We start from the raw sequence: 15,022 nt of genomic DNA, 5'->3' as shown, positions 1-15,022 counted from the left end.
TCCCCTTTGAGTCATTTTGCACTTTAAGCAATCTCAGTACAGTATTTAAAATAATGCAGGACATTAGGAAAAAGAAGCTGTTTTGAAGGAAATGTAAATGAAGACTGGCAGTTTTATGATTTTCATTTTGATTTCCCACTTGGCTCTGACTAGGCAGTTGGATCACTGGCATTACTTATAAGGAAAATGAAATTCTGAAACTAAAATATTGATATTTAAAGACTTGCCACAGCCAGCTTCTGGAACTTTCATATTGCATACTGTATCCACCTGCTATAGCAGGTGGCATTTCAACATTATGATCAGTTTTCAACTTTTGTGTATCTATGTAAAATTCAAATCTAAACTGTTTCACACAACAAAAAACAACAAGGTTTCATATGTGTCTGGCACATAGCTGAACTGTCATAAAAAAAAAAAAACAGAATTGTTTGGTGGTGGTTTTTTTTTCCAAATAGTTTAAACACAGCATGTCTGAAATCTCAACAGAATAAAAATATAACCTGATCTCATGATTGTGTGGGTACACGCTGTGGCAAGACCCTTCAGAATGACTGTTCTTGTTAGACTGCTAACTTTTTTTGGATCAAAATCTGTGTAGAAGAAGCCTGTGATGGCTGAGAATGTAACGGTATCTCAGGGATGGTGTGGCTGAAGAGGAAACTCTGCAAGCAGGGATCAGCATCTCTGCGTCTCCCATCCATGCCCACACTGGGAAGAGACAAGCTGCTTTAGCCCTGTACCCCGTCACATTTGCTGTTAGTCTGGTATGGGGGTGGCTTCAGGGAACATTTCAGTTTGGGCTGCAGATTTGAAAAGAAGGCCCATGCTTCACCTGAAATAAAGATATTTTTTTAATGCTGATCTGACCTTCACAAAGTTTGCCTCTGTGATGCAGTCTTTTGTGCCAGGCTTCATCCTAAAGACAGTTTTTACTTTTGAGTTAGTTGCTGAAAAATAGGAAGTTATAGAACAAATACCATTAGTGCCTTGACTATGTTAATGCGATCAGTGCCTGATAATAGCAAGCTCTCTACACAGCACTCAGACTAAGGAGGCACTTTGGCGGTCTTTGACATAGTTTACTGCCAAGAGGCTTTATTCCCAACCTGAATAAGAGCTCATATTTTGCCAGAGACAGAGTAATTCGATTTCATAATGCTCATTCTGTTTATGGCCTTCTTTGGGTAAAAAATGCTAGTTATGTTATTGTGCAGAACTGTTTGCCTTAATGGTGTCTTGTCAAGTTAAAAAAAAAAAACAAAGCTAAGAAATGCTTAGAAGAGGAGGATCAACCTCTGCTGACTGGTAAATGCACAGAAGCCCCACTGCTGCCCTTAGAAATACATTGCAAATATATACATAGTGTAGCATACCATAGTGTAGTGTAGCATAGCATAACATGAACTTCTTGTGGCTTTTATTACTGTTATGGATGGATGAAAAGACTGTAAAGAATGCAAAAGGAAGTCTGATAGTATCCAAATAGGTGTTCTGCAAGCACAAAGTTCAAGATTTATTGCTGTTAAACCTTCTATGATCAAGTGGACCACTTTCCTCTTTGGCATGAAAGAAATACAATACAGAGATCACAACTGGAAAAAAAAAAATAGTAGTGCTATATAGCACTGGCTCTCTGCAGGGATCAAGGTCGGAGTAGAAATCTGGTGAATGTATCTTACTCCATGGGGAAGCGGTAGGCAGCAGAACCATGCAGCAGTAAAGGTTTTCACTACAGTACTCACATACTTGAAAATAAGCAGATCCCTAAGAACTGTCTTGGGTCATGGCCATCCCTTCCGCAATATTCTGTCTCTGGAGAAAAAGCTGACTTGTAGAGGGGTAGTTAGAAACCTATCAACCTCTTTTTGGGAAGACATGGGCAATTTCATTGAGAACATTACTAATCATATTAATAAAAATAAATAAATATGCTGTTGAAAGGTTTAGCTGAGCTTTCTGAAAATGAAAAGGAAGAGGGCAGTGTTCAGAAGAATGGAAAGAAGGATTTAGGGCCAAAAATAATTACACACAAAGTAGCTTTTTGGAAGGGTGCTTAACAGTCTGTCTCAGTTGCACATCTCTAAGGTGAAATCACAACAGACATGAAAATTACACTTATTCTTTAGTTTTGTATGAACTTTGAGTTTAAACCCAGAGCCTCCCAAGCTGTGGTACACACTTCAAAGCCATCTTGAGACCTGCAGAGAAAATAGACCTGTCAGTGGTGGCACCAAGATGAAAATAAATCTGGAGCCTTGCTGGGAAGCTTTTATGAAGACAAACCCCGAATTCATTACTCATTATCTAATGGGATTTTTTTACTTACAGATGACAGATCAACAGTCCTGCTCACTGATGCTGACTTTGGAGAGACGTCTAAACAGAAGTCACTGACTGTCACCCACACGGTACATTACCAGTCTGTGTCACAAGCTACAGGACCACTAGTGGATGTTTCTGATGCCCGACCAGGAACAAGTAAGCATATAAGAGAATATGTTATCTGAAAAGGAGAAAGCTATTAAGAAAATGAGTACTGTTCTGCTGCATTTGCATCCTCATGGTTTTTTTTTCTTCAGTCTGAAAGTTGAAAGAAATCTATTTAGGTCAGCAGAGAACATTTCTTATACAATTGCATTTCGTAATTCAATATGGTAAAAATTGAATATGCATAGGAAATATAGGTGTAATTTGAAATAATTCACACCTGGCTTTCATTGAACCAAATGCATGCTAGATTTTCATATCTGGAATTTATGGGGTAAATTAACTTAATGGCTTTTAATGTCTAATATATTTTTTCTCAGTGATTAATCTTTATTGTATTTCAAAATACATCTTCCCTCCTTACCTCTCCATCAGTCGAGAAATAAATTTCTCATTATTGCTTTTCTGAAAAGTTGTATTTCCAGTTTTAGTTATGGTAAATTACTTTTCCCAGATATATTAATGCTTAGTTATTCTTACAGTGATTAAAATGCTATCATAAATTAATAAACTGTCTTCTTATTTCTCCTATAAATGTGTTCCTTATCTATAAAAGTGAGGAATATGTATGAGTTAGTAATATTATCAAAGTGTAGTTCACTAGCAGTGTGCAGTTTCTAAAATTTCTTGGAATTTTTCTATTCACTGACCATTTCAGAATTTGTTTACTTGGTGAGTTCAGTGAACATAAATGCTGAAAGATCAGTTGTTAGAATACAGATTATTTGAAAAATCTGAATTTCACCTCCATTTCCATCCCAGTTGTTATAAATGGTAGCTGTTCTAGTCCTGTCTTTGTTGCTTTTCTGACTCTGACAGTTTTAACATATGGGTAGTTATTTCTTGAGGACTAGATTAGTACCACCGTTTTTCATCTATGGAGAGTCATAGCATTTGAATTAGAAAATACAATATTTGTTTTCTTTCTGGTACCACTCCTGTCTCATTCCTTTAGTTCACGTACATGCTGGCTAGCCTGCTCTCCAAGAGCAAAAATATCATCAGATCATTTTTACTAGGTTGGCAGATCACGACTGAGTAAATGACAGACTCTCCATTGTTTTCCAGCACTGCCTTTTTTAATAAGGAAAAAGGCACCACCCCTAAATTACATGCCTGTATCGTACCACAGCATTTTATAGCACTAGCACCTTCCATATACCTAATGTCTTTCCTATGTGCAGTTATCTGCTTCATTTTACTGAAGGCAGGGAGAGACATCCTTCAAATTACACTTGGATTTAACTCATGTCTAAGAATACGATCTATGTCCAGCTCAACTTTGGAAGTAGAAATCCACCATTGCTTTTATTATGCAGTAAAGATCTGATTGCAGCACCTCACAGGACTGGTTCAGAGACTTTTAGGTAGTCTTGTCTGGATTTAAGACCCTAATATAGCTTTGACAGAGGCTGGACTATGAGATTTTGTCTAGACCCACGGCTTTCTCTTGTAGAGAGGGGAGAAGTGACCAGCTGGCTGCCTCAGAGGTTATGGATAATCCATTCTGATCACACTCACGCTCACTTATGAACAAATATTCCCTTGCAGAACTTTTTAAGTTGTTCTCTAGTTTGTTTGTATTTATTTATAAAAGAGGTATGCTCCCTAAACCTTTGTCTTGCTCACCTCAGCTCTCTACAGTTGTGTTTCAGCGTATGACAGCAGAGTTGGCATAACAACCAGGGCACCAGATGTACGCTGTTTTCCATCACACAGGCAGCTCTGAAGCTTGCTGCATCTGTGCTACAGGGTCTTTTATGCAAGCACAGCACAGCTGGTGCAGAGCTACTGCTCAGCACATGCTCAACAGGATGAGCAATGACCTCCTGTGTGCTCTCCTGCCTCCTTCAAATTCCTGACAAAAACCCACTGAGTCACAGGATCAGAGGACAGCTGAGGTTGGAAGGGACCTCTGGGCACTGGCTAGTCCACCACCTCTGCTTAAAGCATGGTCAGCTAGAGCCAGCTGCCTAGGGCCATACCTGGGTGACTTTTTAATAACTCCAAAGATGGAGACTCCACCACCTCTCTTGGCAACCTGCGCCAGTGCTCAGCCACCCCCACAGTTAAGTGTTTCCTGATTTTCAAAGGGAAGCTCCTGCATTTTGCTTTGTGGCTGTTGTCTCTGATCTTGTCACTAGGCACCACTGAAAAGAGCGTGGCTCTGTCCTCTTTGCACTTCACCTCCAGGTATTTATATACCTGGATTAAATCTCTCCAGTCCTTCTCTTATGCAGACCAAGCAGCCAGACCCAGCACTGTGCAGAGTTTTTCTAGCAGCACTCTTCTTCTGTCCTTCATGACTTCTCTCGAAGCAGGCATAAGTCTCACTTTTGGCTACATGACAGCCCTGTGCCAACTTTCCACAGCTGTTACAAGCAGTGGTTTACACTGACAGGCAGGTCAGGTCATGCCAAGTGTGTTTTTGGATATTAACCATGTGAGGCAACTATGTGTTGCACTCCCAAGAGGATCAATTATCAATGGCACCGGCTTCATATTTTTCCACTGCTGTAGGGGGAAGATGTGAAACGGGAGAAGGATCAGACCATAGCTGGTATTTATAAATAAATACCTTGATTCTTTGTAGCAGCAGAATAAAAATACTTACTGGGAATGCTCAGGCAGAAGCAGTGCTGAGTGTCATTATCTGGGTATTGTTTTTTTCTTTAAATTGCTTCTGCTAAAGTCTCTTATCTCAAAGACTGACAACTTCACCATTTGAATGTCAAAGAATGTTTGAATAGATTTGAATTTTTCATTTCTAATACACTTTCTCACCATCGTTAATAATATCCTTTTAGAAGCTTTGAAGATAAATACTTCAGTGCTGATTTAGTCACTTTCTGTTTGCCACATAATGATTTTTCTATTGTACTTGCTGTGTTAGGGAGTGCAAGACTCACTTTTGCAGAAGAGCTATTTGTTAACAAAATTGAGGTCAATTTTGGCACATAGTTTGCTTTTACTCTCGTGGTCACCGTATTATCTCCAGGATAATAAAAATAAAACATCAAACACTGATGACCTTCAACAAGTAGCAGATGGTTTTTAAAGTTTAAGAAATTTATGTATTTATTTTAAACAGACAAATCTTTATCAGCCTGTTCCTATTGAGGCTTTGTTGGGACTATTACAGGTTATGTTTTATGTCTTGGCTACTTGTTAAAAAAAGAGGGAATCTGTAGATGATTAATACCATAATACAGTAAAAGTATTAGTAAAATGTTCAGAATAGGAAATTATGTCACCACATTGCTTAGGATATGTTTTTTTACAAACCGAGACTAGATACCTGTCTGAGGGTGTTTCTACATTATCTATGCTGATAATTTACCTTCGGCTTTTCCTGAGATGTGTTGTGAAATCTCCAGCTAGATCTACTTGCCTTGTGCTCTTTCACATGCTTATGTCTGTTTGGTATTGGAAAACTGCTTATGTTGGAGTAAAGGGATACTGAATGTGTCAATGGGAGATTGGTGGGTCTCTCAGCTCTGCAGCGGCACTCTTTTTTAAATGTATGGTTTCATTAGAAAGCAGGTATTTCAAAAAAGCAAGAGCAGTTTGGTAATGAAAAGCACTTTCAGTGTTCATTTTTCCACCCCCCAAAAAATGTTCTGAGGGTTTTTTTAACCCACATGATTTCAGTGGCCATCCCTTTCTGGCAAGGCTTGTTTCCTTATCTATTCAAGAGTCTAGTGGCAAAGATTCTCTCTATTCTCCATCATAGATCCTACCACAAGGAGGAGTGCCAAAACTGGACCCACAGCTCGCAACCGCTACGCTAGTCAGTGGACCCTCAACAGACCTCACCCCACCATATCAGCTCACACCCTCACCACAGACTGGAGGCTGCCCACACCCAGACCAACAGGGTCAGTGGACAAGGAAAGCGATAGCTACAGCGTCAGCCCCTCACAAGACACAGGTACGGGGCTCTCCGCAGGGCTGCACTGTGAGAATGGGATGGCAGTAGCTGCTAATGGCAGTAAATATTGTGCCTGTGGTTCCTCATGCCACACATGCATACTGGGGTCTTTGAAAAATAATGATGGCAATCTTTTCCTGTAGTTGAAATGTTGTACTTCTGTATCTGAAGGAAAAAGTAGGAGAGTTTGCTGCATGAAATGGCACTGACCAGAAAGGGGCAGTATTAGCAACCAAGAACATGCCTGAGTCATAGGCAGAATGGTTTTAAGGTTTGAGCTACATTGAGGTTAGTATTTTCCTTTTCCCATTCATGTAGTACGTTCACAGCATTTATTCTAAGCAGGGGAAAAAACAAAAAAAAAAAAAAAAAAAAAAAAAAAAAAAAAAAAAAAAAAAAAAAAAAAAAAAAAAACAAAAAAAAAAAAGAGTCCAAGACGATATCACTGAATACTGCAACAGCTAGCTCTGACTTTCCTGAGAAACAGCATAGGTTTTATTCCTCTATATGATAAGTAGGAAGACACTGAATACGTATTCTGCCTGCAGTCTTCATCTCTTCTTGATGTCTTCACAATGTAAATTCAATTGTAGCTGAATAAAAAAGATTTCTCCTCTGCCCTATGCTGAGCAAGTGACAAATGTAAGAAGACAAATAAATGAGTAAATGATTAAGCAGAAGAGTAGTCACAAAGTAAACCTAATAAAGGTTAAATATAAAGAAAGGTAAAATACTATTTGAACGTGTACCTGACAGAAGTGAATCCAGGCTTACTCTGCCCTCCTCAGAAGGAATTACCTGCCTTCTATCCTGATTTTAGGGTGAAAGTGTATGATACATGAAAACGCTTTGCATTAGAGCTAAAAAGCAGTAGATGTGATTGGACTTTCACCATGCAAAACAGTATGACTGTTTTTATCCTGTCTATGAGAGTGAGCATCTGACTTACCTTACATCCACTAATTTATAGGTTAGGGTTCTTGTCTTTTCACAATTCTTCCTCTTAAACTTGCAGACTTGCAAGTTTAAGAACCTATGTTGTCTCCACAGGGCAATGGCGCTCAATAGACACCTCTAGCCAGCTGTCGCGCTTCATCCTGATTTCTTCAGGTAGAATTATCATAAGGCTTTAAGAACCAGCTCTAACAGCTATACAGCAAAATTATACACTTTTTGTAGACATTCCATATTTCACTTTCTTGTGCTCCAACATTTTGTGACGCAAGGATATTTTCCAATGCACACGGCAAAGGGCAGAGATTTCAATTAGCTATGTGGTTTAATAAGCAAACTACATGCAATTTTGTAAACAGACTGTATAATCTGTTTTAACATGGCTACTTTCCTACTCTGTGTTTACCCTTGAAAATGAAGTGATTTATGTAAGGGATAGCAAGCTTTAAATCAGGCTTAAGAACATGATTCTTTGGCCAAAATGTAGCTCTATTATGCCACTTGGTTTCTGGGAAAAGAATAGAGTTAGTTTAATCTAAGTACATCAGAAGTTTAAAATTTCCAAATAAACTTCATAACAAAGGTAGCCAAATTGTATATTCAGACATCAATTGAACTAATGTGTATATTTGATCACTTTTCCAATAAGGAGTTCAAATTTCTGAATCTAGTTGATGCAGTGGATATTTGGCAGAATTTATCACTTCTTATCAAAACAATTCCAGATTTACAAAGCAGTAGGTTTTACGCTTAGGAGACATGTATTGCAGCAGTTCATAGCTGTAACTATGTTCAAATGTTCTAACTAGAAACCATTAGAAATTTTCTGATGAATCTAGGTTTCATGAAGGTCAACCTGGGTTTGGATGAGCTCTCAGCAAATCTAAAGTAGGTGTTAAAGCATATTCTTGCAGGAATAGTGTCCCCAGTGCATGAGATATGGGAAGTTGAAGGTACCAAGCTTCATGGACCAAACAGGTCTTTTGCATGATTATCATATTTACAGACCCTGCTCTGTGGCACTGTGGAACTGCGGCCTTCCAGGACTTTCCAAGCATTCAGAAATTTTGAAAGACATAATTTTTGTCTCATTTACAATTCAATTGTGAAAGCAGAATGATGTTTCCTGGAGGAAACATCCGGGGAGAGCAGGGGGAGGAAGGAAAGGAGGAGAACAAAAAACAAAAACAAAAGAAAACCACAAACAAAATCCAAAGAAAAAAAAAACAAAACACCTACAACACTAAAACGCCTAGGCTAAGTATTGGCCAGCTCAAAAACTTAAGCAAGTTACAGGAGATCATAAAAGTACCTGTCATTTTAAATAATGTATGGTCCTATTTACAAGTGGCAGGAGTGGTTTTGTTTGTGCAGAGTGAAAACAATAGCACATAATAAAAAAGATAAAGATTTGCAATAACAACACAGTTGCCTCTGGCTGCTATAGGAGTCCCATTTTTATGAATTAGCTATTACATTGGGTCTGTTTATTGAACATCTCCAATAATGTCTGAAATTGTGCAGATCTTGTGGTGAAACATGACTTCTGGCCAAGGAACTTCGGAAAGTCCTCTGCTTTTCCAGCCCACTGAAGTAGAAGTGCAATGTGTGCAACAGAGCAGTGATTCGTCCCCACAGAAATGAGCGCTGCGTTTACAGAAGACTTTTTAATGTATCAGTAGCCATTTACACTTTCAATAGTAGTGTTGTTTAAGGAATATTGATAGTCTCAGAAACTCATCAGCAGAAAAGAACAGCTTGTAGGTCACAATAGCCTATGTGTCGAATATAAAGCCCCCATTAGCTTCAGCAGCCCTGAAAAAAGCACCTGAATTACTGCAGGCTGATAGCTGCCAAAGTACTGCATTCTTAAGACCTTTGGTCTGAATGAAATGAGTTAGTATTTTACCTGGTGTCTAGAGAGACAATGCCTTTATATTTGACCTTTGTCCTTAAAGCTTTCTCAAATAAAAAGATGCAAGACTGAAAAAGGTACAGAAAGACCATCCTCTCTCACCTACACATCACCTCACAGAAATGTATCTGAGACGCATTAAAAAGATCATTTAAAGAAGTTGTTCCTTATTTTGCTAAATCTGTTTTGTGGGTTTCTAACTTTTATTTTTTGAGAAATTATTTCTTGTTTTTTAAAAAAGTAACCCTTTTCGTGTATTAAAGGTTATATCTTCTAAACCGTGAATTTAATGCTAAGCTTCATAATGACACTAACAGACTGAACTTCACTTTAGATTATCTGTAATTATCAAGTAACTGGCTAAACTAAAAATTGTGCAGACATTTACAGTGAAGCAGACTCATTTAAATCACCTTGATAACTTCAAGGGCTCTGCATTTTATTAAGAAAAAACATCATTTCCATAGCTTTTCTTCCAAAAAGGACTGTGCAGATGTTTTCTTTCTCCCATTGTGTATATTCCTGATGCTTAGATCGAGCAAGAAGCAGCATGGTCTCCACAGAAAGTGCCTCCTCTACCTACGAAGAGCTAGCGAGAGCATATGAGCACGCAAAAATGGAAGAGCAGCTGAGACATGCCAAGTTCACTATTACAGAATGCTTCATATCAGACACATCATCGGAGCAGCTCACGGCAGGGACTAATGACTACACAGACAGCCTGACCTCAAGCACACCATCAGAGTCGGGGATTTGCAGGTTTACCGCATCCCCTCCCAAACCTCAGGATGGAGGGCGAGTGATGAACATGGCAGTTCCAAAGGCACATCGACCAGGTGAGACATTAGAGGTAACATTTTGGGTCTTGGGTTGACCATTTCACCCCATGCCTAGGCTGGTTAACAGGAGCTGGTATAAGGAAGGAAGAAAGATAGTGTACAATACATCCTATAACTACTTGCAGAGATAACTGCTTTTTGTCCCAGCTAATATAAGATATGCATATATTTTCCCACATACAGAAAAATTAGGAACTTGGAATTTAGGAACAGAAGGGGACTGTCTAGGCCATCAAATCCACTCTTTTACTGCTGTAGCCATTAGGCAATAGACCCTTCTGGGATAAATAAGACCATATGCATGTGGGTACATATGCCCATCTTCAACTCAAAACATCCACCAATAAAAAGTGTCTTACAGCAATACTCTACTTTGCTCTTGAGAGCAAAGGTTTATTATCGGAATAGTTCACAAAGACAAATTGTAGGAGACGTACTATCCCTTCTGCCTTTTAGCTTGTCAAAGATGTAATAACCCTTCAGTTCTTAAGCTGTTATACTCTTCCTTTGACTTCTCCTAATATCAAACTAAGATTATCTAAAGGGGGGAGAATAAAAAATAGAGAAAATTGAGACAGTGCAATAGCTCAGGGGATATGGAGCCTTCTACCTTCAGACAAATTTAAACACACTCCAACTTCTTAGTGACAGAAGGTGCCTGAAGGACATCTATCTACTGCACTCAATCAAATCGTTACTTCACAAATAATGCTGCTTCTAGTGATATCCTGGTGCAGAATAGCATAGGTAGATTACCTGTGGTACTCTGAGATCAAATACGTTATAAAATCTTCTCAGAAAATTTGTCAGTCTTTGCTACAGAATACATGATGTGACATTGTGAAGGAAGATTCAAATGGGAAAAAGGCATAATTATATTTGTGTGCTTTTTCCAAACATTATTTTTTTATATTATTTTAGTTTAGGTTAGGTTTTTTTTTTCTTTTTTTCTTCTTTTTTTTCTTTTTTTAATATGTAACTTTACTAGCGTGGGTGGAGCTATTACATAGACACAAAGTAATCAGTAATGTTTATATATGTAAAAAAGAGTAGTGAATGAAGTATAGTCTTTTGCTTAATATACACCATAAATGGAGGGCAGAGGAATGGAAGATGGACAGTGGTGTTAGGAAAGTCATTCAAAAGCAGGACCTAACACTGAAAAGAAATAATGAACAATTTTGCTAGAGAAGGCTAAAGGAACATGGAAAGAAAAAGACCAAGCAAAGGCAGAAAATTACAACGCACAAGGCAGGAAATTAGTGTGTCATACAGATAGATAAGAGGAAAAATAAAATAGTGAGAGAAATCACTAATTTCTGTGTAGTCATAGAGTAGAACCACAAACCCAGGAGCTGTAGAAATAGATAAAGATAGAAATACTTTTCATTTCTAACTCAAAAAAGTAAGATAAATATTTGCCCTTGCTCTGCCAAAGGGAAGCATCTGTATTCTCAGCTACGTAGAAAACTGCAGCTCTCATTTTCCAGTCAACAAGCATTTTTTATCATTTCTTTAACTAATAGCTTACTCTCTTTCTTTCATGTTCCAAATACATTATTTATGCTTATTTAGTATTTGGAAATATTCTAATAAATTCCATATAGAAATTATTTTCTTGAGGGTATACAACACCAAATTTTGGTGTCTGTGCTTGTGTTAAAAGCTTCCCATGTTGGAGCATCGTATGAGCCCCTCTAGTGAATTACATACTGGTAACTTTTTTCAGCTCAGTTTAAATGGCTTGAATTATTACCTGCTTTTTTTTTGATTAGCCTTCCTTTACAGTCAAAAAATAAAATATATTGTAAAATTAATATTTAGCTTCAATACCTTGAAAAAAATAGAGTGTTCCAATGGAGCAGATTGAATGTTGGATCATAAATATTGAGTGATATATTATTAAAAGCCTTTTATGAAGGGCTTTAAACAAAACATATGGGTAGAAGGAATTTTCAGTAATAGCAGCAGACATTTTTAGTGTTCAAATCAGTAAGGAAAGACTTACTGGGCATCTTTCTTCTTTTACCCACCATTTCAGAAAATCTGTGGAAGTAATTAATAATTCAAATGCAATTAATCAAATTCTACATTTGGGAATATGGAGAAGAAATTAAAAGTTAAGGTATTTAGATTAAGTAGATGAAAACATTTGAGTGAAACACTGACTGTGCTTCTTTAGCACATCTTTATTCCTTTTCTTTCAAGACAACTTTTACTTGTTTTCACGATGCTTTGCTTTTCTTCTACCCTGACTTGATCTCTTAATTGAAAGTGATATTGTACAAGAACTCATGCCTCCTCCATCCTAATTTCTGATCTCACTTTTCAAACTGCCTTTAATGCTACCTATTGCAACTTTTATTGTTGCAATAGTTTAAGAGTCTGCAATAAGTAGTATTTGTTTTTCAGAACAATCCCCAAAAATTATAAGACCATCTCAGTAAGACTGTAAGAAAAAATTATAAATGGGACATTTTAAAACTAATCTACCCAATGGCAAAGCTACAACTTTATTGAAGAAAGGTAACAGTAGAGTTTACTGGTGAAGACTTTGTTAGACCTAACTGACTCAGTTATTATAGTACCTATTTCTTAGCTTGTTGCTACCATAAGTGTTGATATGAGGAAGTAAAATATTAGACCGCCTGAGGCTTGGCTTTAGAACTTCCTGTGAGTTTCTGAGGGCATCCCAACTCATGTCACTGATTGTTGTCTTGCTTTTCGAGCATCTCATAGGATTCTTTTGTAGCTATATAGGGAAAACATCTTCCTGCTCATCAAACACATCCACTGTATCCAGCAGGTTTGAGACCTCAGGATTGCTCCAAACTGAGATGGTTAATGATTAGGAGTAGGGAACCTGAACACTTTTTGATTGAAGGAGGAGAAAGGAGTGATCAAGATTCAATGACTTGTACTCTGGGAGCTGACACCAACATGCTGTGACATTCCCAACTTCCATACCATTTTAATTCAGAAATTGAATCAAAACATTTGATCACCCCATCACCTTGAATTATATTTGGATGGCTCATCAGATGTCTAGGCAAGCTTAGTAATTGATCATTTCTAGCACTAGAACTATGAATTAGGACTGTCTTTTCAGAAACTTCTACATATTATGTACAACTCTAACTCTGTAATTAGCAATGTGTACTAGTTGATTGCCTCATATTCTAGCCCACTGTAAGTCTTCTAATAGAGTTTTTTACCTTCCAGTCAGCTGGTGATGCACATGCACATGCACATCAGCAGGCAGAACTGCTTCTGATTTCTGGATTTATACACCTTTTTCCTGACATTTAGTTTAAAGAAATAAGAATCAGTTTTATGAAGTCAGCTCAGACCTAGAAGCTAAAAATACAAGGATTTTGCAGAAGCAATAACTTTGTAATGAAAAATTGTGGAATCATAGTCATACCTAATGTCACTGTGAATAGTAAATAAGGAAACCAAGTAATTTTGGCATACTGAATCTGAGACATGCACTGGGACTTCTGAATGATTTGGATATTTGTCATGGTTATTCTTTTATAATTCAGACTGCCAAATGCATTATGCTGTAGTACACATCTCTACATTTCTGCTGAAGTTATTGCATCACAGGATAACAGATTGGTTGAGGTTAGAAGGGACCTCTGGAGGTCATTTGGTCTAACTCACCCTGCTCAAGCAGAGTCACCTCTGGTAGTTTGTTCAGGACCATGACCAAATGGGTTTTGAGTATCTCCAGGGGTGCAAGCTCCATAAACTTGCTGGGCACCTGTGCTCATTCACCCTCACAGTAAATACATGTTTCCTGATGTTCAGACAGAGCCTTCCGTGTCTCAGGTTTTGCCCGTTGCCTCTTGTCCTGTCACTGGACACCGCTGAGAAGAGTCTGGCTCCATCATTTTTGCACCCTCCCATAAGGTATTCATATACATTGATGAGACACCCCTCCAAGCCTTTTCTTCTCCAGGCTGAACAGTCAGAGCTCTCTCAGCCTTTCCCCATATGAGAGATGCTCCAGTTCCTTAATCATCTTAGTGGCCCTTATCTGGACTCTGTATCTTTCATGTACTGCTGAGCACAGTGCTAGATACTGTACTCCAGGTGTGGCCTCACCAATGCTGAGGGAAACATCACCTCCCTTGACCTGCTGGCAACACTCGTATTGTAACCCAGGTTACAACTGTCCTTCTTTGTCATAATGGCACATTGCTGCCTCATAGAATCATAGAATATTTAGGGTTAGAAAGGACCTTAAGATCATCTAATTCCAACCCCCTGCCATGGGCAGAGATACCTCACACTAGACCATGTCACCCAGGGCTCTGTCCAACCTGGCATTCATGTTCAACTTGGTGTCCAGCAGGATCCGAGGGCCTTTTCTGCAAAGCTGCTTTGAGGCTGGGTGGCCCCCAGCGTGTACTGGTGCATGGGGTTGTTCCTCCAAAGGAATTTTGCACTTCCTCTTCTTGATCTGCATGAGGTTTGTGTTGGCCTATTACTCCAGCCTGGCAAGGTTCCTCTGGACAACAACATGACCTTCTGGCATATCAGCCAGGCCTCCCAATTTTATGTCATCAACAAGTTTGCTGAAGGTATGATCTGTCCCATCATCCAAATCATTATTGAAGGTCTTGAACAGGATTGGACTCAATATTGACCCCTGGTATACACCACCAGTTACTGGCCTCCAACTAGACTTTTTTCCACTGAACATCCCCTAGATTAGCTGTTCAGCCAGTTTTCAATCCACGTCACTGTCTGCTAATCCAGCCCATAATTCATCAGATTCTCTATGAGTATCTTACAGGAGACAGTGCGGAAGCCCTTACTGAGATCAAGGTAGATAATGTTCACTAACTTCCACTAACCTACCAAGCCATTTATTTCATCACAGCA

The 15,022-nt window shown here is 38.5% G+C and overlaps 1 protein-coding gene across 2 annotated transcripts in view; it reads left to right on the top strand.

Moving 5' to 3' along the window:
• Positions 1-15,022, top strand: part of DSCAM (DS cell adhesion molecule) — a 460,950-nt gene that overhangs the window by 430,444 nt on the left and 15,484 nt on the right. For both annotated transcript variants that reach the window (XM_057426358.1, XM_057426359.1), the window contains exons 30-32: positions 2,332-2,481; positions 6,224-6,421; positions 9,824-10,126. In XM_057426358.1, coding sequence (XP_057282341.1) covers positions 2,332-2,481; positions 6,224-6,421; positions 9,824-10,126 — 651 coding nt within the window. The remainder of the gene's footprint in view (positions 1-2,331; positions 2,482-6,223; positions 6,422-9,823; positions 10,127-15,022) is intronic.

This window comes from Pezoporus wallicus, unplaced genomic scaffold (genome assembly GCF_028554395.1).
Source record: "Pezoporus wallicus isolate ANWC-B61680 ecotype Strahan unplaced genomic scaffold, APGP_CSIRO_Pwel_v1 contig_8747, whole genome shotgun sequence".
In the NCBI taxonomy this organism is placed as follows: Eukaryota; Metazoa; Chordata; class Aves; order Psittaciformes; family Psittacidae; genus Pezoporus; species Pezoporus wallicus.
The sequence above is the reverse complement of the archived record's forward strand: the minus strand, read 5'-3'. Positions and strand labels throughout refer to the sequence as shown.